This window comes from Bufo bufo, chromosome 10 (assembly GCF_905171765.1).
Source record: "Bufo bufo chromosome 10, aBufBuf1.1, whole genome shotgun sequence".
NCBI classification, from domain to species: domain Eukaryota; kingdom Metazoa; phylum Chordata; class Amphibia; order Anura; family Bufonidae; genus Bufo; species Bufo bufo.
In genome coordinates, this window is record NC_053398.1 from 37,301,639 (window position 1) to 37,325,079 (window position 23,441).

General features: G+C 45.5%; 1 protein-coding gene across 1 annotated transcript in view; it reads left to right on the top strand.

Moving 5' to 3' along the window:
- The first annotated feature begins 1,830 nt into the window (after positions 1 to 1,830).
- The window catches only part of BRSK2 (BR serine/threonine kinase 2), a 136,418-nt gene continuing 114,807 nt past the window's right edge, over positions 1,831 to 23,441 (top strand). The window contains exon 1 of the mRNA XM_040409570.1: positions 1,831 to 1,924. Coding sequence (XP_040265504.1) covers positions 1,831 to 1,924 — 94 coding nt within the window. The remainder of the gene's footprint in view (positions 1,925 to 23,441) is intronic.

A 23,441-nucleotide genomic window follows, 5' to 3' on the forward strand; every position in this document is an offset into this window, starting at 1 on the left:
TCCTTGCCGGATGCCATTACAGTGAATAGGGATCCGGCAGTGTACGGTGGTATCCAGCTATGCCAGATAAGGTGAACTCTGGGAGTCTGTTTCTCCACTGGAACAGACTGCCGGGGTTCACAGCGCATATGTGAACACAGCCGTATGCTGTTCCTCTGTGACTCCTCCTGGACATTATCAACTGGGTGTTACCGTCTCATTGCCGACGGAGCGAGTCCCTGCACTCCACCACCAATTCAGGCAGGACAAACCTCGCCATAGTGTATAGGAGAACAGTAACACCCAGTTTTAAATTTCTTTATACACTTTATTATAATTTAGTTTTGTAATCCTGTGGGGAGGTGACTTGGTGGGGCATATGCCCCAGTCACTGGGCTCCAGAGAGGCGATGTACCAAGTCCGCCTTGTCCCTGAGTATTTAGAGACATGGCTAGGACAGCAAACCGTATCTTAGCCCTGGGTGAAATTATCCTACACCAGTCTAAACAATTTTGGGTCATTTCTATGAAAAATCACTATGCTTATGGTCCGCTGAATAAGCATCCATGCTCATTGTGAATGACCTTTGGTACAGTTCCTATAGTTATCAACAGAACCCCAGCTGTAACCTGGGAGGGAACTCCGATGGTTAGTAGGGGTTAAAAAAGCAGCACAGAGCAAGTGCAGCACAGACTTGAGAGAGGTGTAAGGAACACTTGTATCAAGAGCAGCGATATGGAATTAATATATGTGCATGGCTTTGCCTCTTGCTCCTGAAAAATCAATATGTGCTGCTTTATAACTGTAGGACATAGATTTAAGAGGCTAATATACTCACTGCTCTGTCCGTATATACCCAGCAGCCGCAGGATACGAATTCCAGGCAGCATCCGATTACATATTTCGGGTAGGTTTGTCTAAATCTTGTGTGTGTGGGATTAATAGCATCCATCATTAGCGGGTATGCATTCAGTCCTGCCTTTCTACTCCACGCAGTGTGAAGATTTTATTATCTGTTAATCGCCTCCTCTTCTGGGTGATTTAGTTTATTATTTTATTTATTTATTTATTTTTATTATTTTATTTATTTATTTATTTATTGCAGATATTTAATTGCACAGATTCTGCACACAAAACCCATTAAGATACAATGTGGCAATCACAGTCACACATCCCTACACACAAGGTAACCCCCCTTCTCAGTCCAATTAAAATGCATCCTTCTGCCACCAACCAGAAAACAGCTTTGCATCCGCCAATGGTTGTCTGGATAACATCCCAGCTCCATAGGGCTGCAGGCCCCCCCTCCCTTCACTCCCCACCTCTAAGCAGTGAGCGTGAGGATTGATCAGCAGGTCCCTGCTGAGCTGCTTGTATGTAACACGGCAGCATCCACACCATGCTCCCTGCACCTTAGCACTGCCCTCCCTTCCCCCAGCCTCTACCTTCAGCACTATTGCATTATATATTTTCCCTTCATAAAAAGGGGAGGGTGCATTGTGGGTTGTTTTTTTTTTTACCCCCACAGGGGTGTGTTTTTTTTTTTTTTTTTTTTTTTTTTTTGTTTCATTCATTACATCCAGTCTCTTCCGGAGCTCTGCATCGAGACAGGACGTACGGCAAGGTCCAGCAGACGGAGTGAAAACGCAAGTCTTTATTGATGGTGAGGACCAAAAAAGGGGTCTCCATTGGGCGTCACAAGAACGGACAGGTTTATCCGGCAAGAGAGGGGGGGGGAGAAGAAGCAAAGACAGCCATCCCCCCCTCCCTCTCCATCCCCAGCCCTCCTCCCCCCTTTTCTCTTGAGGATTTTCCTTGCATCTGGATCCCAGTGGAAAGAGAGAAGAGAAGATGACCACGGTTGGGAAAGATGGTGGTGGAACACCGCACATGCAGTACGTTGGGCCGTACCGGCTCGAGAAGACACTGGGGAAGGGGCAGACAGGTGAGTGCTGCCGGAAACAAAGATGTAGGAGGGAGGACTGGTGGGAGCAATCCATGAATCCGTGGGAGGACCTGCGATCAGAAATGGTCTACATGGAGCTGAAAAATTGTCCTTTTACATAAAACCAAAAAATCCCGCAGCTGGGTTCCCTAGACAGCTGGTGGAGGCTTATGGGCCTGGTTCCTCAGGGCTGGAGTGGGTGGGGACAACCATTATTAATTGAAAGATATATAGCAACTTCCTAGATGTTCTAGTTGGAGGGACAGGTGTATTGTACTGGTGTCAAAAGAGGACAGAGGCTAGACAAGCAGCGGGGGGCGATGACACTTCACCAACTGACTTGTCATTGAATCCGACCCTGTTTCACACAGTCATGCAATACATCTATAGAAGTGCACCGTCATTGCACCCCCATAGTTTATCAATGCACTTGCAATATGTTAGCCGCGGCTGTCAACTTGTCATGGCGTGACTGTGACAGCACATCTTTAGTCGAGATGTGGCATGTAAATGATTTATGCTTGTTGTAGTTTCACCGGACGCTTGTATCGGCACATTTTCATGGATTTTAACGCCTGATGGTGCAGTTTTACTTACGATTTGATAGGGCTCGGTGTGCCGCGATTGGGAATGGCTGGATGGGATGGACATGGGGCATAGACCTGGGGGAGCCCACAATTGTCTTTGTTTGCTGGCAGACTGTTTTGTAATGTGTACTGACAGTACGGGAGCCGGCACATGTCGGGGGAAGCTACACGGACGGACCGTGGGGACCACCAGCGCCGTCTCTCCATTTGTACCCCGTCCTGTTTGTTTTACAAATGGACCTCATAGTAATTGTTTTGCTCGAGGTTGCTCATAGTATTCATATTTGCAATGCATTCCACCCCCGGCCAGTGCTCCACAGCAACTTTCTTCTCCTATGTTGCTCTGACGTATATTTTGCGCTCTTCCCGCAAGGTCTGCATTGGCAGAAACCACAACTCCCAGCATGGTCAATCCAAAAACTTCTTGCATACAGAGACCCTAAACATAAAGTCAGCCTCATGGACATTTGCTGTGTCCGTTGAATGTGACTATTGTTCTCTGGTTAGCAGTCAGATCCGATGGAGAAGAGGGCCGCTGTGGCGTTCCTCAGCTGGATGAGAGGACAGGGAAGTCTAGCACAATGTCCGTCTCCATGATGGTATTGCTGGATGCAGTCTGTTGTTCCTGTTATCAGCCCTTTCAGGTTGACTGATAGGAGGTCCAGAAGAAATGTCTGCCCCCCTATCTATGTCTTGACCCACGAAACCTCCAGCAACATTGATCTACATGTGTGGATAATATTAGCAGTCCCATGTAAACTTTGATAAATTTCTGACTTCAGATCTAGCGTACAGATGCGGCTGTAGTCGCCGGGTGACGTGCGGCTTTTGTGCAATGTAGGGATTTGGTTGGTATTAAAGAGCATTTCTATTGCGAGGGCAGATAATCTCGCAGCTACAGATGTGCAGGGCTCTCATTGACATGCACTGGTGATTACGACATCAGACAGAGACCGGCTGCACTTCCAGCGCCGTCTGTCCTATAGGTAAATCTGGGCAATCTCGTGACTCCGAGGCTGAGCCGGCGGAATATGTTGTGGCAGCGTAAGGGTAAATTCCCACATTGACAGCGCTGGCAACGTGCATGCTTGCGTGTTGCCATCCGTCATACAGGGGGAACAATAGCCACAGCTCAGATCCTCAAGGGCTTGGTGGAAAGGAAGGGATGTGTTGTGTCCAAGGAGGGTTAGGATATCGATGGTATCTTTGTGTATTTTGTGGAAGGAGAAGCAGGTGTTGGGACTGACCGGTGTGTAATTAGCCAAGGGGAGAATTATTCAGCTGAGACTTCCAGGCAATGTGAAAATGATCCATACGCCCCCCCCCCCCCCCCCCTCCCTTCTGTCAGTTCTCACACAAAGGCAGATGACCTGCACCCCCCGCACAAAGGCGCGCACTCACAATATGTCAGGGCATATCGCCTCGGAGGTACACCTCTCACCTCTGCCTGATATACCGCCACCAAATACACACAGCCCCGAGGGACTTATAACAAAGGCCTCGACCTACATGGGACCTACCGTACTACACCTTACTACTGTACACAGACCAATGCTGCTACATGTACATATGTGCACATATAGAATAGCTATGGATATAGATATGAGATAGATACATAGCGTAGATAGATAAATAGATACAATAGATAAGAAAGATAGATAAATTAGATAGATATGAGATAGATAGATAGATAGATAGATAGATACTAAAAACACACAAAACAACAGTACTATTACTGTGAGCAATGGGTGAAATCCCTCTGGGACAATAGACAGAAAGTCGACTATATACTCCAAAAACATTTAAAAAAAATGAGGCAGCACTCCAAAATACTATGAAATTTCCTTTTTACCATATTTTGGAGTGCTGCCTAATTTTTTTGACGATAGATAGATGGATACGATTGATAGATACAATAGATACAGTAAATAGATATATACAGTAAGTACGTAGATACAGTAGATGGATAGATACGATTAATAGAGGGATGGATAGATAGATAGATAATGGATAGATAGATAGATAATAGATAGATAGATAATGGATAGATAGATAGATAGATAATAGATAGATAGATATGAGATGATGATGATCGATAGATAGATAGATAGATATAGAGATAGATAGATAGATAGATAGATAGATATATATAGAGATAGATAATGGATAGATAGATAGATAGATAATGGATAGATAGATAATAGATAGATAGATAGATAGATAGATAGATAGATAGATAGATAATGGATAGATAGATAGATAATAGATACATATATATAGAGATAGATAATGGATAGATAGATAGATAATGGATAGATAGATAGATAATGGATAGATAGATAGATAATGGATAGATAGATAATAGATAGATAGATGATAGATAGATAGATAATAGATACATAGATATAGAGATAGATAATGGATAGATAGATAGTGGATAGGTAGATAGATAATGGATAGATAGATAGATAATGGATAGATAGATAATAGATAGATAGATAGATAATGGATAGATAGATATGAGATGATGATGATCGATAGATAGATATAGAGTTAGATAGATAATGGATAGATAGATAGATAGATAGATAGTGGATAGGTAGATGGATAGACAGATAGATCATAGTTTCATAGGTAGACTAGTAAATGTAGTCCAAAGCAACATACATAGATATAAGAGAGAGATGAAATGAGTTGATAGATGAATGAAGCGTTGTGAAGAACTTCTGAAGCTCTCTAACATTGACGCCATGCCCCCCATACATGATGAATACGACAGACCCCTTATGATCCACCTTGCAATAGATCCCATTGACTATAGTCAGCTTTCTGATTTTTTTATTTTTGCTATACAGAATAGCTAATTAAAATAATTTATTCTGACCAGAGAGCAACAGGACCCTGATGCAAAACAACTGATGGAAGTGTGAGCATAGCCTTAGTGAGATAATATTAGGCGTCTCTCACCGGCCTGACTGATATACAGTACGTGTCAAATGAATTATGCACAGAAAACCTGCAGAGTATAGGAAACTGCTCCCTCCACTATCACAAATTTCCCTCAGATATAGCTAATTCTATAAGCTGCTGAAATATTCAGGCTGGTCATAAAGGTGCAGATGTGTTACCAGCAGCAGGAGGTGAGACATCTGCCCATCTTATGGGTCCCTCTATAAACTCCTCAAGTCTTTACTTTGCTTGTGAGAAAAGTGAAGGATTGGTTTCAGAACTTAGACATTCTCCAAGATGTTGATGAGATGTCTCCAGTGGTCTGGATTTCTTGTTCTATAGCCCACGTGGGCATCAGAACAAAAACTCTGGATAGATTAAATATCTCCTGAGATTAGTCTTGTCCTTCACATCCATAGAAGCCAAGCCAAACATGGCAGATACCACGGACGTCAGTGATTTCACGTCTACGCTACTGGATCGGCAATCATCCACGTCTAAGGCCACCATAACCATAGCAATGCATATCCATAAGGCCGCTTTCACATAGTCAGTTTTTGATTGGTGATTTCCATTAGTGATTGCAAACCAAAACCAGGACTGGAGGCTACACAGTGATAAGGTATATTGGAGAGATTTGCACCTGACTTACAATCACTGATCAAACACTGACTGCGTGAAAGCGGTCTAGGACGTTTCATATGTGTTTTATCAGTAAGGGTTCAACTGCTAGGTCCCACCATTATTCATATCCCAGCTGTAGGAGAGGAGCAGTGGACCGGAGGGTTGGCCAAGTGCGCAGTCTCTCTCCATTTTAGTCTGGGCAAAAAATGATAATTTTTCTTGTAGACCCAAATACTTCTGTGAGTAGGTTGAGTTTTTCCAGATTTATCAGATAAGCTGGAGATGAATCATGTTGGCAGTTTTTGGCAGTCATTGTGAATCTCTACTAAGATAACAATGACGGTCATTTAAGGTCACCACACACATTAGATCTACCGAATCCAGAAGGTTCGGCCTACCATCTAATGGTGCATTTAGATGTTGCAAGTAGCAGCCGATTGTCGAAAAAGGAAGCGTTCTTTCCTGACAGTTGGCTGCTCGTTAAAGGGGTTGTCTGGGTTCAGCGCTGAACCCGGACATATCCCCTTCATCACCCGGGCAGCCCCTCTGGGTGGAGCATTTCATGCTGCGATGCTCTACCTCGCCCTGTGTTGTATCGCATAGGACAAGGGCTGTTTTGTTTACATTTTTACACTGCTAGGCGGAGGCTTCCACCTAGCAATGTTCCCGGTAAAACAGTCTAGGGCAGCACTAAAGCCCGCCCATTAGTGCCGGTGACGTCACCGGAATGAGTGTTCGTAGGAACGTTTGTCCCCAATAATCAGCTCAAACATCGGTCCCGTGTAAATCCAGCTACGTCGAAGGAGATAAGGATCGGGCATATTGTTTTTTACCACCTGACCCTTTTGTGCTTGCGGAGATAAGCCTCTGGCAGAGGTGACTGCAGAAGCTGTCTCCCCTCTCCCCGTTGACTACCTATGCATGCTCAGTCAAGCCGAGCATGCTTTTGAGTGGGAGGATCGGGAGCGAGCATTTGTCTATCTCATGTGTATGACCAGCTTTTGACAAGTAATGGATGATATCGGACAACCAACATCTATCTGATGTCTATGATAAGCTTCAGGTCATATGCAAAAACCAGTGAGGTGATTTATTACGCAGTGCTCAGTTGCGAGGTCTTCTACTTCAAATATATTTTACACAAGATGCCAACAAACTGGTAGTAGAGCTTCACGTACAATACAATTGGGATATTTGGTGCAGTCAGTAAGGCTACTGAATGCTCACATTTGCTTCATGTAGAGGCCACAACACTGTGCCGAATAAGTCTTACAGTGGATCCCAAATGCTAATAACAGACACCATTGAGCTATAGTGTGTCCCGTCAGGGATCCGCTGTCGTCTCCGTCATTATGTCATCAAGGATAGCAGTGGAAGACTGCAATGACAGTGTGAACATAGCCTTACTGCTATGAAAACTATAGCCATCTTTCCATTACAAGAATAAGGACTAATGTGCACATCTGTACTATAGCGCCATATAAGTTCCAGGTTGTATGGGCCCATACTGTACAGAATCTGTTTCCATGAGTCCTAAACCTTAAAGGGAACCTGTCACCGGGATTTTGGGTATAGAGCTGAGGACATGGGTTGCTAGATGGCCACTAGCACATCCACAATACCCAGTCCCCATAGCTCTGTGTGCTTTTATTGTGTAAAAAAAACAATTTGATACATATGCAAATTAACCTGAGATGAGTCCTGTCCCTGACTCATCTTACGTACAGGACTCCTCTCAGATTAATTTGCATATGTATCAAATTGTTTTTTTTTACACAATAAAAGCACACAGAGCTATGGGGACTGGGTATTGTGGATGTGCTAGTGGCCATCTAGAAACCCATGTCCTCAGCTCTATACACAAATTCCCGGTGACAGGTGCCCTTTAAAGGGGCTGTGTCACCAAAATAAATGTATCCCGTTCAACAGATATTTCTGTTATATCACTTTCTGCAAAATACCACCATTTATCAAAACTGCCCTTATTTTAATGTTATTCGTAGGTTACGTCCTGCATTGGAGCCTTGTAATGTAGGACAAAGGAAGTCATTGGTAAGAACAAGGGGCGTGGTTAGTGTCACGTGATCTGCTGATGTCAGGACACATCTCACTGCCCTAAGGCCTGATGGGACAGCAGACACATGACCAACCAGGAAGTAGGATTCAAGCATGGGGGATAGGAGAAAACTGCAAATTAGGTACATTTGCAAAAAAATAAAAACTATCCGAGAGGGAATTGAAGCGCTAGAGATATTGATGAAAACACACTTTAGAGTGAAAAGTAGCTTGTGGCACAACCCCTTTAAAATATTGCTTGGTGACTACCTAAATACTTCAGGTCACGATGCAATTGAGTGTCTGTACAGTCGTATTCTACACTAAGGCTACATTCACACACCTGTTTGGTAGTCTATGGGATTATTCACACGGCAGTCTTTTGACGGCCGATGTCCTGTTTTGTCCATTTTCACGGACCGGCAGCCCCCGTACAATTGAAGGGGGCCGTTTTTAATGTCCATTTCTCAGGAAGGCATCAGTGAAAAAACATCTGTTAAAAACGGACCAGTTTGCCGTTTTTAACTGACGTCGTGTGAATGTAGCCTAAGTGCTTCAGTTTGGAAAAAAATGACCTTAAACAGTATGCGGGGTGTAATCTGAAACTTGTACGTATTCTTGTATCACACCGACATCCCACTCTCCTCAGCAGGTGCAATACTCACTGCAGTTTAGACTTTTGTCCTTGCGCAATATTATTTTAGGAATGACCTTCAAGCAACCTCTACATCTGTGCACGTAACCATTACCTTGCTCTACCTTTCTGTATGTGTTATCTTAGGACCTTCTGATAATACCCCTTCTGGTCTGTGGATATTTGTTCTCATGCTCTTAGGATTGGTTTTACTGTCCCCAGTAATGATCCAACCTTTTTTGGATTATTGAGAAAGGAATAATGGAATAGTCCAAACCTAGTTTATATATCCAGTATACAGTGAGGAACAGAAGTATTTGAACACCCTGCGATTTTGCAAGTTCTCCCACTTAGAAATCATGGAGGGGTCTGAAATTCACATTCTAGGTGCATTCCCACTCTGAGAGACAGAATAAAAAATAAAAAAAATCAGGAAATCACATTGTATGGTTTTTAAAGAATTTATTACAGAGGTCAAACGTTTCCTGTAGTTCTTGACCAGGTTTGCACACACTGCAGCAGGGATTTTGGCCCACTCCTCCACACAGATCTCCTCTAGACCTGTCAGGTTTCGGGGCTGTCGCTGAGCAACACAGAGTTTCAGCTCCCTCCAAAGATGTTCTATTGGATTTAGGTCTGGAAACTGGCTAGGCCACTCCAGAACCTTGATATAGAAACATAGAAAGTGTCAGCAGATAAGAACCATTCGGCCCATCTAGTCTGCCCAATATACTGAGTACTATGGATAGCCCCTGGCCCTATCTTATATGAAGGATAGCCTTATGCCTATCCCATGCATGCTTAAACTCCTTCACTGTATTTGCAGCTACCACTTCTGCAGGAAGGCTATTCCATGCATCCACTACTCTCTCAGTAAAGTAATACTTCCTGATATTACTTTTAAACCTTTGCCCCTCTAATTTAAAACTATGTCCTCTTGTAGCAGTTTTTCTTCTTTTAAATATGCTTCTTACGGAGCCACTCCTTGGTTATCCTGGCTGTGTGCTTCGGGTCGTTGTCATGTTGGAAGACCCAGCCACGACCCATCTTCAATGCTCTGACTGAGGGAAGGAGGTTGTTGCTCAAAATCTCACAATAAATGGCCCCATTCATCCTCTTCTTAATACAGTGCGGTTGTCCTGTCCCCTTCGCAGAAAAGCACCCCCAAAGCATGATGTTACTACCCCCATGCTTCACAGTAGGGATAGTGTTCTTGGGATGCAACTCATCTCTCTTTTTCCTCCAAACACGACGATTGAAGTTTAGACCAAAAAGTTCTACTTTGGTTTCATCTGACCACATGACTTTCTCGAATGCCTCCAGATGGTCATTGGCAAACTTCAGATGGGCCTGGACATGTGATGACTTGAGCAGGGGAACCTTCCGTGCAATGCATGATTTGAAACCATGACGTCGTAGTGTTCTACTGACAGTGACCTTTTAAAACTGTGTCCCAGCTCTCTTCATGTCATTGACCAGCTCCTCCCTTGTAGTTCTGGGCCGATTCCTCACCTTCTTATCATCAGTGATACCCCACGAGGTGAGATCTTGCATGGAGCCCCAGTCCGAGGGAGACTGACAGTCGTCTTTAGCCTCTTCCATTTTCTAACAATTGCTCCAACAGTTGATCTATTTTCACCAAGCTGCTTGGCAATTGCCTTGTAGCCCTTTCCAGCCTTGTGGAGGTCCACAATTTTGTCTCTGGTGTCTTTTGACAGCTCTTTGGTTTTGCCCATGGTAGTAGTTGGCGCCTGACTGTGGGGTGGACAGGGGTCTTTAAAGAGCTCAGACAGGTGCTACTAAGTTAGATTAATGAGTGGAGTAGAGGTGGACTTTTTAAAGGCACAGTAAGAGGTCTTTGAGAGCCAGAATTTGCAGTGGGGGGGAAATAGCAGTGCGTCTTATGGGGCAAATGCTGCATTTTCAATGATACGCCACGCCGCGATGCCTCGCGGCGGGTGTATCAGCTGAGAGGGAGGAGTGGCTAGGGGCCGGCATCTGCTTTTATAATGACAGCGGGGCCCGTGCAGTGACTGTATTCTACTACACGGGCCCCGCTCACTGTATATAATCTTATCTATAATTGTAGGCATTGTTAATATATAAAATTCAGGGTAATCAGCGCCTGTATTACTTACAAGCGCTCAGTAGCAGAGAGGAGGGAGGAGGCAGGCCGGGAGGACGGGCGCTGGCAGTGTGAGTCACTATGCCACGCGCCTGCGCCGCCCACTGTATGAATGAAGCAGGCGGCATGGGCGCTTGACATAGTGACACGCAAGAAACACCAAGAAAAAATACGGATTTTCAAAATCAATTTTGTAAACATACCCTTTCTTAGCCAGTGAGAAGAGCTGTTACGAAGAGCATCTCTCACTCAGGAGGACCTGCCCTTGCATTACTCGCCGCTCTGCAATACTTCATTTCCCCTCTGTTGGCGCTGCATGAAAATTTAAAGGGGTTGTCTCATCTCAGACAATAGGGGCATATCGGTAGGATATGCCCCCATTGTCTGATAGGTGCTGATCCCACTTCTGGGACCCACACCAATCTCTAAAACGAAGCCAGCAAACGGGTGGCCGGCAGTGCTCGGTCTGGCCACCACCAGTCTTTCCTATTGGCCCGCCGAAAAGCACGGTTCGTTTATTTTTGGAATCCCCATAGAAATTAATGGGAGCGCACCGAGCTTGGCCACCGCTTCCATTCACTTCTATGGGGTTGACAGAAATAGCTGAGCCAGCACTCGGCTACTTTTGCCGGTGTTCCGTGAAATTTCCCTACCCTCTTCACTTCCTGTTGTGATGCGGCCGCACCGGATATGACGTTCCCATCTTCGAAAGGAGCTGCGCCGCGTAGGCGGCGCATAACGACGGGGTAGGGGAATTTCACACCAGAGTTGGGGAGAAGGGGCCACCTAATGCTTGCGACGTACCTCTTAGCTGGACACCGGTCGACACTGCGCATGCGGGCCAGGGAAAAATTACGGGCCAGTGCGCAAGCGCGGCTAACTACTCCTGTCGGAATACACCTCGCGTGCGCACCAGCGGACAGGGAGATCTCTTATAACGAACATCCATCCGATCACCGTCACTGCGCAGTGTGGGGGTAGGGAGATCTGATGGCCATTTGTTCTGTTAAATCTCCCTACCACTCACTGTGCACGCGCGGTGTCTGATCATCTGGAGCCAGCTGAGAGGTAACGCGCAAGCGCATTAGGTGGCCCCTTCTCCCCAACTCTGGTGTGAAATTTCCCTACCCCGTCGTTGTGCGCCTGCGCGGCGCGGCACACCTCCTTCCAAAGCTGGGAACATCATGTCCGGTGCGGCCACGTCACAACAGGAAGTGACGAGGGTAGGGAAATTTCACGGAACATCGGCCCCATAGAAATGAATGGAGGGCAGAGGCGCATGCGTGGTGCACGCTCCTTCACTTTGCGGGGCCCACCTCAGGAACCCGCAACTATCAGACAACAGGGGCATACCCTAGCGATATATTCACATTGTCTGGATGGGGAAACCTCTTTAACACTTACCTGATCACAGCCGAATGCTGGGGTCCCAGCAGGAAGAATCAAGTAGGGATTGTTCAAAGCAGAGAGAGCGAGAACCCCTTAAAGAGAGCAGAAGGCAGCTGACGCCCTGGCAGACCTGCCATAGCCATGCATATTCATTTGAATGGATTTTGTGTACCACTAACCATAATGAGTAGCCCTCCGCAGCTGGCATTACGGGGGGTTTCAATAGCCGGACAGATTGTGATTGCTGATAACCTGGTGACTTCATTTTTAGGACAAGCCCTTTTGATTTAGGACCATGCTGTGTGCTTTTTTAAAACCGCGGCGTTCTCTACCGTGGGCACTGTTGTTCTAAAATTCTATGTAAGGCTAGGGCTTTACGGCAGCATGGTCAGATTTTGTGCACTGGTCACAAGGTCACAATTATGATAATAATTCTATATTCCTGCTTTTCATTGGTGTCTCTTTAGATTTGTATCCTAAAACTCTCATGTTCTGCTGCCCTTTTGTAGCGTGGCTGAGGAGCACTCGACTACGCCTGCAGCACGAGTGAGGCCTAATACGGATGGTTTTCCTCTAATTATATATAGGAAGCTATGTATTTCCTTATTAGGCTTGATTGCGGATTCAGTTGTACTATATTATTTTGGTAATTATAATGTTCCGCCCGTAGTTGATGCTTAGTATACCATAAGCCAAGTGCATTTGGAAAATCGCTGCACCGTTGGGGTCCTGAGCTACGTACAATAATATTTGTTTTAGTGCCCTTTTCTTGTCCCCATTCAGTCCATTGAATTCTTTTTATTTTTTTTATTTTTTCATCACAGCAAATCCTTGTTTATCAGAATCGAGCAGCACGGAGAAATGAGCGCTGGCATCATCTCAAATGTCAAATTTCAACATGTTTATTTCCATTCAGATAATAATACTCGTATACATTTCACCCAGATGAAGCAGAAGGAATTCTGTTGACATTAGTCGAAAAAAGCTGATTACTTCCACCACGGTGGGGATGTAAAAGCTCACATTTCCATTTTTGCCCCCAAGCCACTTTTCCCTTTTCTATCCCGCACCTCCATGATGTTTGCAGCTCTTATGGTTCCAGACCCCTGCTGCATCCCATCTGGACTGAATCAATGCACTGAACTGCTTCCGCCTTTATTAAGATAATGGCTACAGTCGTAGGATGGAGAAAAAGTATTGATACCTAAAAAGCTATTGAGTGAGTAAGGTCATATCTTTCACGGGTTTTCCAAGCCGGAGTCTTTTTGGCCATTGATTAAACCTTCTAAAGATCTGCATTGAATGTTCCACATATTCAACTTTCCTATACACCCAGCTTTAAAATTGGGTCTACAAAAGAGCTGATCTTAGTGACGGAAATCGGAATGGGGTAACGGGCATATCCCAAAACCTTGGCTACATGCATGGATAAAGGGGCCCATGATTAACTCAGTGATGCAGCTTACGGTATGGGGATACTGGTTTTAATTGGGGACCCGGTCAGTATATGGAGGCTTATTTTTAAAGCAATGCTTTGTGGGAGGTAGCAGGGGTGCACCACCAATAGGGTCAGGTGAGGCTATCCCCTCAGGCAGCACCAGGTAGGGGCAAGAGGGGGGCAGCAAAAGGGCCATTGGCAATAAGCGCTTTCACCGAATGGGGATGAGTGATGGCGGCTGCCATTGCTCGTCCTCATACAGATTCATTGTTCCTGGGCAGCAGATCATTTTTTTACACAGGAAGATCTACTGCCCATAAATGTGCTGCATAAATTTTGATTTCACCTGATGAACAGGTGATGGGTGGTATCTTTACAGGGGTCGAGTATCAGGAACGAGCATTCATACTAACGCTCATTCCTGATAATCAGCTCGATAGTTCTGTGTAAATCCTGGGTTGTTTATGACGTGGCTTGTGTCGTGAAGGCATCTTCTTACCCTTTTATAACTGAAGCCTGCCTGGTGATCAGCTGATGGATGCAGTTCCAGCTTCTGAAACTGGGTTGGACCATACATTTCCTCATATTGTACAGGCCAGGTAGACTAGTGTGAGAGCGCCTCTTTGTTAGGGTTGATCTAAGAGGGTGTCTCAAACAAGAGACTTCCCTCTAAAACATCCATATGCTTAATAAGGCCGTTTGGAGACAACTCCTTTAAAGCGGTTTTCTGACTTTTTTTTTTATATACTGATGACCTATCCTCTGGATAGGTCATCAGTAACTGATGGGTGGGGGTCTGACACCCGGGACCCCCCACGATCAGCTGTTTGAGAAGGCTGTGGCACACACAGGAGCGCATGCTCGCAGCTTAGCCTAGGACATGTGATGTCACGTTCATCAGTCACGTGGCCTAGTCGTAGCTCAGTCCCGTTTGAGTGAATAGGCCTGAGGTGTGATACCAAGCACAGCCGCTATATAATGTACGGCACTGTACGTGGTATGCTGTGAGGAGACAGCGGCGCTCACCGGACCACCGCAGTCTCCTTAAACAGCTGATCAGCGGGGGTTCCAGGTGTCATACCCTCATCGATCAGATACTGATGACTTATCCTGACGCTTGGTCATCGGTTAACAAAAAAGGTGGAAACCCCCTTTAACATATACACTATAGACAGTTGAAAAGGCTCATAGTGACCATTCGCAACATACTTTTTAGCGGCTTTTTGTGACATTAAAGAGCATGACAAACGTCACCCCTCTACACAGGCATCGGTATAATAGTCATTCGGTCATACCCGCGAGTTTTCAATGTTACATATGGCGTTGTAGTCCTTTGTATTAACCATTAACGACAGATCGTTCACCATACAGCCGTCTGATATCACCGGTGTATGGGATAGGTTCACCAGACACCGGTATATTGTACCCCTTTAACTAACTCGTGCACACAGACACGACTCTATCTTAGTCGTCAGTATATTCATTCTACCGCTTTCTGTTTGAACCACTCTCTATAGAAATGTCATCTGATAACCGGCGACACCGCCTGCCTTATTATAGGTAGAAAGGACGGCAACATTCACATAGCTCGCTGTGCGGGGACTTTGATTTCAGTGACATTGGGAGAATGACGCAGTGGGAAGGGGTCCCGTCTTTGCAGGCTTGCCACGGTGTCGATGGTTTACCCTAGCAACTGAGGGGATGTCCTGCAGCTGTCCACCACGTAGACTGAGCAGCAAAGAATAAAAAGGGGCTGGATTTGGGCAAGGACAAACAGGACTTCATTTATAGAGAGCTCCTGCCATGGTTAAATACTAGTCAATCTGATCTCCTCTTAGGTTCTTATTAATATTAGTCCTTGCTAAGAGAAGAGAGTCCCACAGCAAAAATCTAAATGTTCTACTGTCTAATGTCCGACCTCACAATGATGGGGAGAAGAAGAGTTCCTCCCCAGTTTGCAGACATGGAGGTTCTTGCAGGGAGGGGGAGGCGGAGGACACCAGCCTGTCCTGGGGCCTCTACGGCGCTCACACCCGCTCTCATTCATCATTTGTCCTTCGGCTTCAACTCGAATAAACTGTAGGTTTTTACGGCTATTAGCAACTGACAGGCAGATGTCAAAATGGATCACCGTGCGGCCGACGTACATGGCCCCTAGTAGTGTAGAGTTAGGCTTTGTTAGTGGATGCATTTGTGTTCCCTTTGAGATCCAGTGACTCGCATGCAGTGCATTAAGCGTGTTACATTTTAATTCTGCCGTCGTGGCATGTGGTCGTTTCGCTGTCTGACAGCGCCACCGGATCGCGTTTCTTATTAATGATGACGGTAACGCAGACAGAGGGGACTTGCAGAGCTTGTGCTGAAGCTGCAATAGGAAAGCCTTTCTGCCTGGTATCATCATCTTCCACGAGTCTCCCCTCCGTAAGGGTATACAATGCCGTCGAGCCGCAAGCAGGATGTTACCAAATAAGTTAGCGCCCTTTTGGGATCCCGTCTGCCCTTTAAGCCTCAAACCACTCAGCTATACATACTTGTCTGTGCCAGCGGATGGTTTCCGGCTCCAGCACAGATGCCTGCTTTCGCAGCTCGCCCTAATCACAATAGCTGCCATTGTTTATGGTTAAAGGAGTACTCGTCAACCCGTCCCCCCCCCTTTTGTTCGTCAAAATTCACAACCCCCTGAAATGACGCTTTTGCTTGTTTAGATGTCGAATTGTCCGTCTCCGTAAAACTAGGGAGTGTCAGTTTTTCCATGGTGATTTAGCTTGTACTTTTGTTGGTTTGCAAACCTAGCGAGCACAGGAAAGCGATGATTATTTTTTTCTCCTAATGCAGCAGTAGCGGGAATGTCATGCCAGTCGTACATTACTAGAAGTAAGAAATCCAGGGAACCTCTTGAGAAAAGATTAAGTGCAGGACAGACTCTGAAAGGCCTGGTTTTTGGTGTAATTACTGCATAATACCAAGGACGAGAGGAGTTCTACAAGAGGTGACCTTCTGACTTCAGATTAGCAGATAATCTGGGGACACGTTGCCTGCCTGCATCGCTCACTGTGCACTTATAGTCAAGCGGGTCCATCCTAGCGGATATGGTGGAGGGGGGGGGGGGGATAATCTCTGTCCCAGCGCAGAATGTATATACTGTGCAGTATACACGTACGTTTCCTCTGAGCAGAAACCTATAGGAACGAATCTGCTTCTAAACCTCTCACCCACTTATCTGCTTTTTCTGTAAGAGGCTCTATGACGTCATAGCAGCTGAGTACAGCCAATGAGATGTCTCCTTAGCGCAGCTTTCCATCAAGTCGCCGAGGAGAAGAGAGGGGAGAATTCACTATGGAGGCGTAAATCACTCTTCCATGCCTCCCATTTACAGACAGCAGCAGACATGCAGGGTTTTTATGGCTTTTTTTATTTATTTATTAATGCGAGTGCATTGATGACAAAAGGAGTTTTTGTTTTTTTTTATACATAGAAATAAAAATGTTTTGCACAGGAGAGTGAAAGAAACTGCCGGAGTCAATGATTTTCCATATCCAGCAATTTACCAACCGGTGGGCTAAATATATATTTCCAAAAATATTTTTCTAATTCCAACTGGTTGCAATATATAGTTTATATGTATTGGTAATGTAGTACATAGAAGAGAGGAGATCCCATCATACCCTCTGGCCAAATGTCTACCCTCTTCTTTGCAGTTCCTCTGAAGAAGGGAGTACTTTATAGGTTCTGGCTGCCTAAACGAAAAGTGATGGGACCCATCGTAGTCCACCAGAAGAAGGGAGTTCTGCATAGGTTCTGGCCACCTAAAAGAAAAGAGATGGGACCCACTACAGTCCCTCTGAAGAAGGAAGTTCTGCATAGGCTCTGAATGCCTAAAAGAAAAGAGATGGGACCCATCGTAGTCCACCTGAAGAAGGGAGTTCTGCATAGGTTCTGGCCACCTAAAAGAAAAGAGATTGGACCCACTACAGTCCCTCTGAAGAAGGAAGTTCTGCATAGGTTCTGGCCACCTAAAAGAAAAGAGATGGGACCCATCGTAGTCCACCTGAAGAGGGGAGTTCTGCATAGGTTCTGGCCACCTAAAAGAAAAGAGATTGGACCCACTACAGTCCCTCTGAAGAAGGAAGTTCTGCATAGGCTCTGAATGCCTAAAAGAAAAGATATGGGACCCATCGTAGTCCACCTGAAGAGGGGAGTTCTGCATAGGGTAAGGCCACCTAAAAGAAAAGAGATGGGACACCCGGAGTCCATCTGAAGAAGGAAGTTCTACATAGGTTCTGGCCACCTAAAAGAAAAGAGATGGGACCCATCGAAGTCCACCTGAAGAAGGGACTTTTGCATAGGTTCTAGCCACCTAAAAGAAAAGAGATGGGGCCCACCATAATTCCCCTGAAGAAAGGAGTTCTGCATAGGTTCTGGCCAGCTAAAAGAGAAGAGATGGGACCCATAGTCTGTCTTTGTATATATTGATATATATGGTAAAATAGGATTTGCTGTGCGTTCTGTACCAGGCAGGTGGTGTATGTCTGTAGCATGGTTGACTGCATGGGTCCTTGTCACCGCTCAGCACTGCAGAGTTATATATAGAGCCTCTATCTGCAGTCTCAGTGCTGTCTCTGTGCACTAGGATTACAGAAACCGATGGAGGTCAGGCTCATACAAAGCAGGATTAACTCCTTCCCTACTAGAGAACTGCAGATTCTCCATCTATTTTCAACCCTTTTCTTTAGCACCCAACCGCCCCAAAGATTTCTCCGTAGAGATTTATCCGGAAAATCTGGGAACAACAAATGTCAGTCTGGAAAAAATAAAGGAGGAATGCATTCATGTAATGAGTCACATTAATTGCTATGTAGAGAGATAAGCTGCTGGTTAGAGGGGCGCAGGGGTTAACAGGCCATTACTGTATCCTATGTGTGGTCCACTAATTGCAAAATTACTCCTGTACTGAGATACAGTATTAGAGTTATTCAGGACCCTGGACAGCAATTGACATAGGTGTAGTCAGCGAGAATAGGAAGTGAGGGCAGACTGCGTAGGTTATGTAAGAGATATGGAGGACACCTGAAACCAATAGCTTTCCATATCTGAGCGGTACTCTCCAGGCAGATTAGCAGCATGGCCGAATATTACTTTTAACCATTTGCCGTTCATTGTCGGCTTTAAACAACCAATTAATTACACTCTACTAAGGCATATGAAGGTAACGGGGCAGGGGCACCCCCCAATTGCAATCCCCTTCTATTATCCAGAGGTCCTTCCTTAGTCAAAAATAGCCAATACCCACAACAGAACAGGTGCTTGCCGGGGTATCAACAACGGAACCCACAAAATAGCAAATAAAAAATGTATTTTTTTTTTATCCATTTTTGAGCGCAGCTGAATCTCCAAAGGGTCAGTCCTCTCCCCAATGGAATGGAAATATAACAGAACCCACAAATTCAGCTAGTTTCAGGGAAAGTGGCGGTTGAATACGGGTTGTCAAATATCGAAGACCTCTCTTCAAACCGTGGATTTTGCCAACAGAATTTTGGCGTGGACACCGCAACAAAATTTTGGCGGCCTTTGCCTCCCTTTGTTTTTAATGTGAAGAAAGCTGTTGCTTGCAGGATGGTGGTTTAAAGCCACTACCGCGCCAAGAAGCGGCATGTCCTTTACTGGCGCGGTGAAGTCGCAGCGGGTGTCTGGTCATGGTTTAGTTCCTTTCGATGGAGCTGAGCTGCAAGCTGGTCCGTGGCATGAAAGTGAACAACTGCAGCAGAAACGTGGTTTCTGCTGGGGTTTATGCTTGTCACGGCTGAGGGTGGGGGAAACCCTCAGCCATGCGGTGTCAATAATAAAGGGTAGCTGCTGGGCCAGGACAGGAAACAGGGAGCAGGTCACCTCCTATAGCGTCCCTAAATCTGACCCTGACTCCTAGCTGTATGAGCCAACCCTGATGGTAGGAGGGCTCATACTCCGGAACCTAGGGTCCCTACTAGCCCTCAGGATAGCCCTGTAACTAGGAGCAGGGTAAGACGACCTGTACCTCAAAGGCACGGATGAACAGGAGTCTCGCTGGCCAAGCTGCAAGGAATGGGGAACATATACAGCAGATGGCAATGGCAGGTAGTGAAACTAGTACAACACCTACCTGCCACAGACACACAGACTGGAACCCGTGCAGAAGTGCTAATGTCCACACCAAATACAAAAGGACACAGCACACACACACAAAGCACACAGGAACCCAGAAACCATAAGCTGCAATAAACATAGAGACACCACTAGACATATAGTAAGATAAGAACATCTATGTCTAAACATTACTTATGACCACAAGGGTGGCCCTCACTGGACAGATGGTATATGAGACCAGGAGGATGACTCCAGCAAACACCATGGCTGGAGTACTCCTCAGCTACTGACATCCAGCAGGAGCTAAATAACCCAAGTAGCCACACCCACACACAGACACGCCCAGTGTTCACTCGCTATGAAGGGAATTAACCCTTCCAACACCAGGCAAGGGAAGAAAGCCACTTAAAGGGGAAGTGTACACACAAACATCCCACTCCACCTGTTACCGCCGGCAACGGCATGCGAGGCAACCATGTCCTGGGAAACAGCCAGAAGGCCGAGACACTGCCACCACATGCACACAACACCACACGTTGCCACGGGCAACCGCAAGTGAAGGAAAGTGTCACAAAACACACCATAGGCCGTGACAATGCTGTGGACTTTGACAGCATCGGAATCTGCCTTGTGAATGTGCCCTAGCAGTTTTTTTATGCAGTTTTTATGAGCCGAAGCCAGGATTTGCTCTAAAGGAAACGTGAAAGGATCTTTATTTTTCCTTCCTACTGGTTCCAACACTGTAGAGAAGGATTTGGGTGTCCTTGTAGATTATAGATTAAATAACAGCTTACAATGTCAATCAGCTGCTTCTAAGGCCACCAAGATATTGTCATGCCTTAAACGAGGCATGGACTCGCGGGGCGGGGATGTAATATTACCACTTTACAAAGCGTTGGTGCGGCCTCATCTGCAATAGGCAGTTCATTTCTGGGCGCCAGTTCATAAAAAGGATGTCCTGGAGCTGGAGAGAGTACAAAGTAGAGCGACTCAACTGATAAGGGGCATGGAGGCTCTTAGTTATGAAGAAAGATTAAAATAATTCAATTTATTTAGTCTTGAGAAGAGACGTCTAAGGGGGGACATGATTAACCTTTACAAATATATAAATGGGCCATACAAAAAATACGGTGAAAAGCCGTTCCATGTAAAATGCCCTCAAAAGACAAGAGGGCACTGCCTCCGACTGGAGAAGAAAAAGCTTCTTTACTGTAAGAACTGTGTGAATCTTTGGAATAGTCACTTCAGGACGTGGTCAGAGCAGGAACAGTGGACGGTTTTATAAAGGAATTCGATGAATTCTTAATTAAATAACATTAATGCTTATGAAAATGTGTAGAAGTCTGGGTCTCACCCCCATTTCCTAAAATTCACATCCCCACCCATCCTTTGATTGAACTTGATGGACATCTGTCTTTTTTTAACCATATTAACTATATAACTATGTAATTCTGGTTTTAGTTAAAAAAAAAAAAATGCTGCAAAAACTGTATGCGTGTTTTTCCAGCCTAAAGGTTGAAATATTTGTTATCTGTAATAGGTTTTGTCTCACTTTGACCGTTCGAATAATATTTTTCTCAGGATGCTCCATGACGTGCTGCGATTGTCCCTCATATTGTTGCCGAGTCTCTCTTCTTCCTCTGTTTTGATTGATGCCCATAATGTCATGGCGCCAATCACTGCCCATTTCAGTGCGTCCATTCACAATCCATACTGACTATTATGTCAGAACAGAGGACCAGGACAGAGTTTGTAAGTATGTATGTGACTAGGCTTTTTGAGGTATTATAGAATTTGTCAGAATCTCTGAAAGCCCCTTTAAGATGAGGCTTCAGCCTTGTGCTGCTGTTTGGAGGTTAGTATAATAAACCGCCGGTCTCAGCTGCCGCAGCAGGCGTGCCTGTTGTTAAACTTATGTTCTGTGCTTCAGACCTCTACGGTTGGCGCATATATATAGCGGGAAAGGGTCCCGGTGTATCCATCAAACGTATCCATTAGGCCCCTTTCACACGAGCGAGTTTTCCGCGCGGATGCGTTGCGGGAGGTGAGCGCATTGCATCCGCACGGAATCTTGACCCATTCATTTCTATGGGGCTGTTCACATGAGCGGTGATTTTCACGCATCACTTGTGCGTTGCGTGAAAATCGCAGCATGCTCCTCTTTGTGCGTTTTTCACGTAACGCAAGCCCCATAGAAATGAATGGGGTTGTGTGAAAGTCGCAAGCATCCGCAAGCAAGTGCGGATGCGGTGCGATTTTCACGCATGGTTGCTAGGAGACGATCGGGATGGAGACCCGATCATTATTATTTTCCCTTATAACATGGTTATAAGGGAAAATAATAGCATTCTGAATACAGAATGCAAAGTAAAACAGCGCTGGAGGGGTTAAAAATTTTTTAAAAATCATTTAACTCTCCTTAATCCACTTGATCGCGATGTCGGCATCTCCTTCTGTCCCCGTTACTGAATAGGACCTGTGGTGAGCATTAATTATAGGTCAAGGACCTTTGATGACATCACTCCGGTCATCACATGGTACATCACATAATCTTTTACCATGGTGAATCACCATGGTAAAAGATCATGTGACGTACCATGTGATGACCGGAATGATGTCACCACAGGTCCTGTTGCTGCACAGAGATCAGATGAAGCCAGAAGGAGATGCCGGGCCGCGAACAAGTGGACTAAGGTGAGTTAAAAAAAAAAATTTAACCCCTCCAGCGATGTTTTACTATGCATTCTGTATTCAGAATGCTATTATTTTCCCTTATAACCATGTTATAAGGGAAAATAATACTATTTACAGAACACCGATCCCAAGCCCGAACTTCTGTGAAGAAGTTCGGGTTTGGGTACCAAACACGCACGATTTTTCTCACGCGAGTGCAAAACGCACCCGCACATTTTCCCGCAACACCCGTGTGAAAGAGGCCTTAGGCTCCATTCACCCGACAGAGGCCTTACAAGTGTCCTTTTATGCTCCTTGCAGACGAGCGTGTCCGGATGCGTTCAGTGATAACTGCGCGATTTCGCAGTCAAAGTCATTCAGTTTTGCCTGCGATCGCGTTCAGTCGTTCAGTTTTTATCGCGTTCAGTTTTTATCGCGCTGGTGCAATGCGATTTAATGTGTTTTGCACGCGCGTGATAAAAACCTGAATGTATGCAAACAACATCTCTTAGCAACCATGCGTGAAAAACGCATCGTATCCGCACTTGCTTGCGGATGCGATTTTCACGCAGCTCACTTCTATGGGGCCAGCGTTGTGTGAAAATCGCTGAATATAGAACATGCTGCGATTTTCACGCAACGCACAAGTGATGCGTGAAAACCAACGCGCATGTACACAGCCCCATTGAAATGAATGGGTCCAGATTCCATACAGGCGCAATGCGTTCGCATCACGCATTGCACCCGCGCGGAATAATCGCTCGTGTGAAAGGGGCCTTAGTCTCCATCAGACTTGTATACATTTTTTAAGTGTGTAGGGAAGCTCAGTACACTGGGCCACCACAAAAACATATACTGTGCGGTATACTTTTTTAGCATTTTGGCTAATGGACGTATACCACTGTATACTTTGGAGTACATTG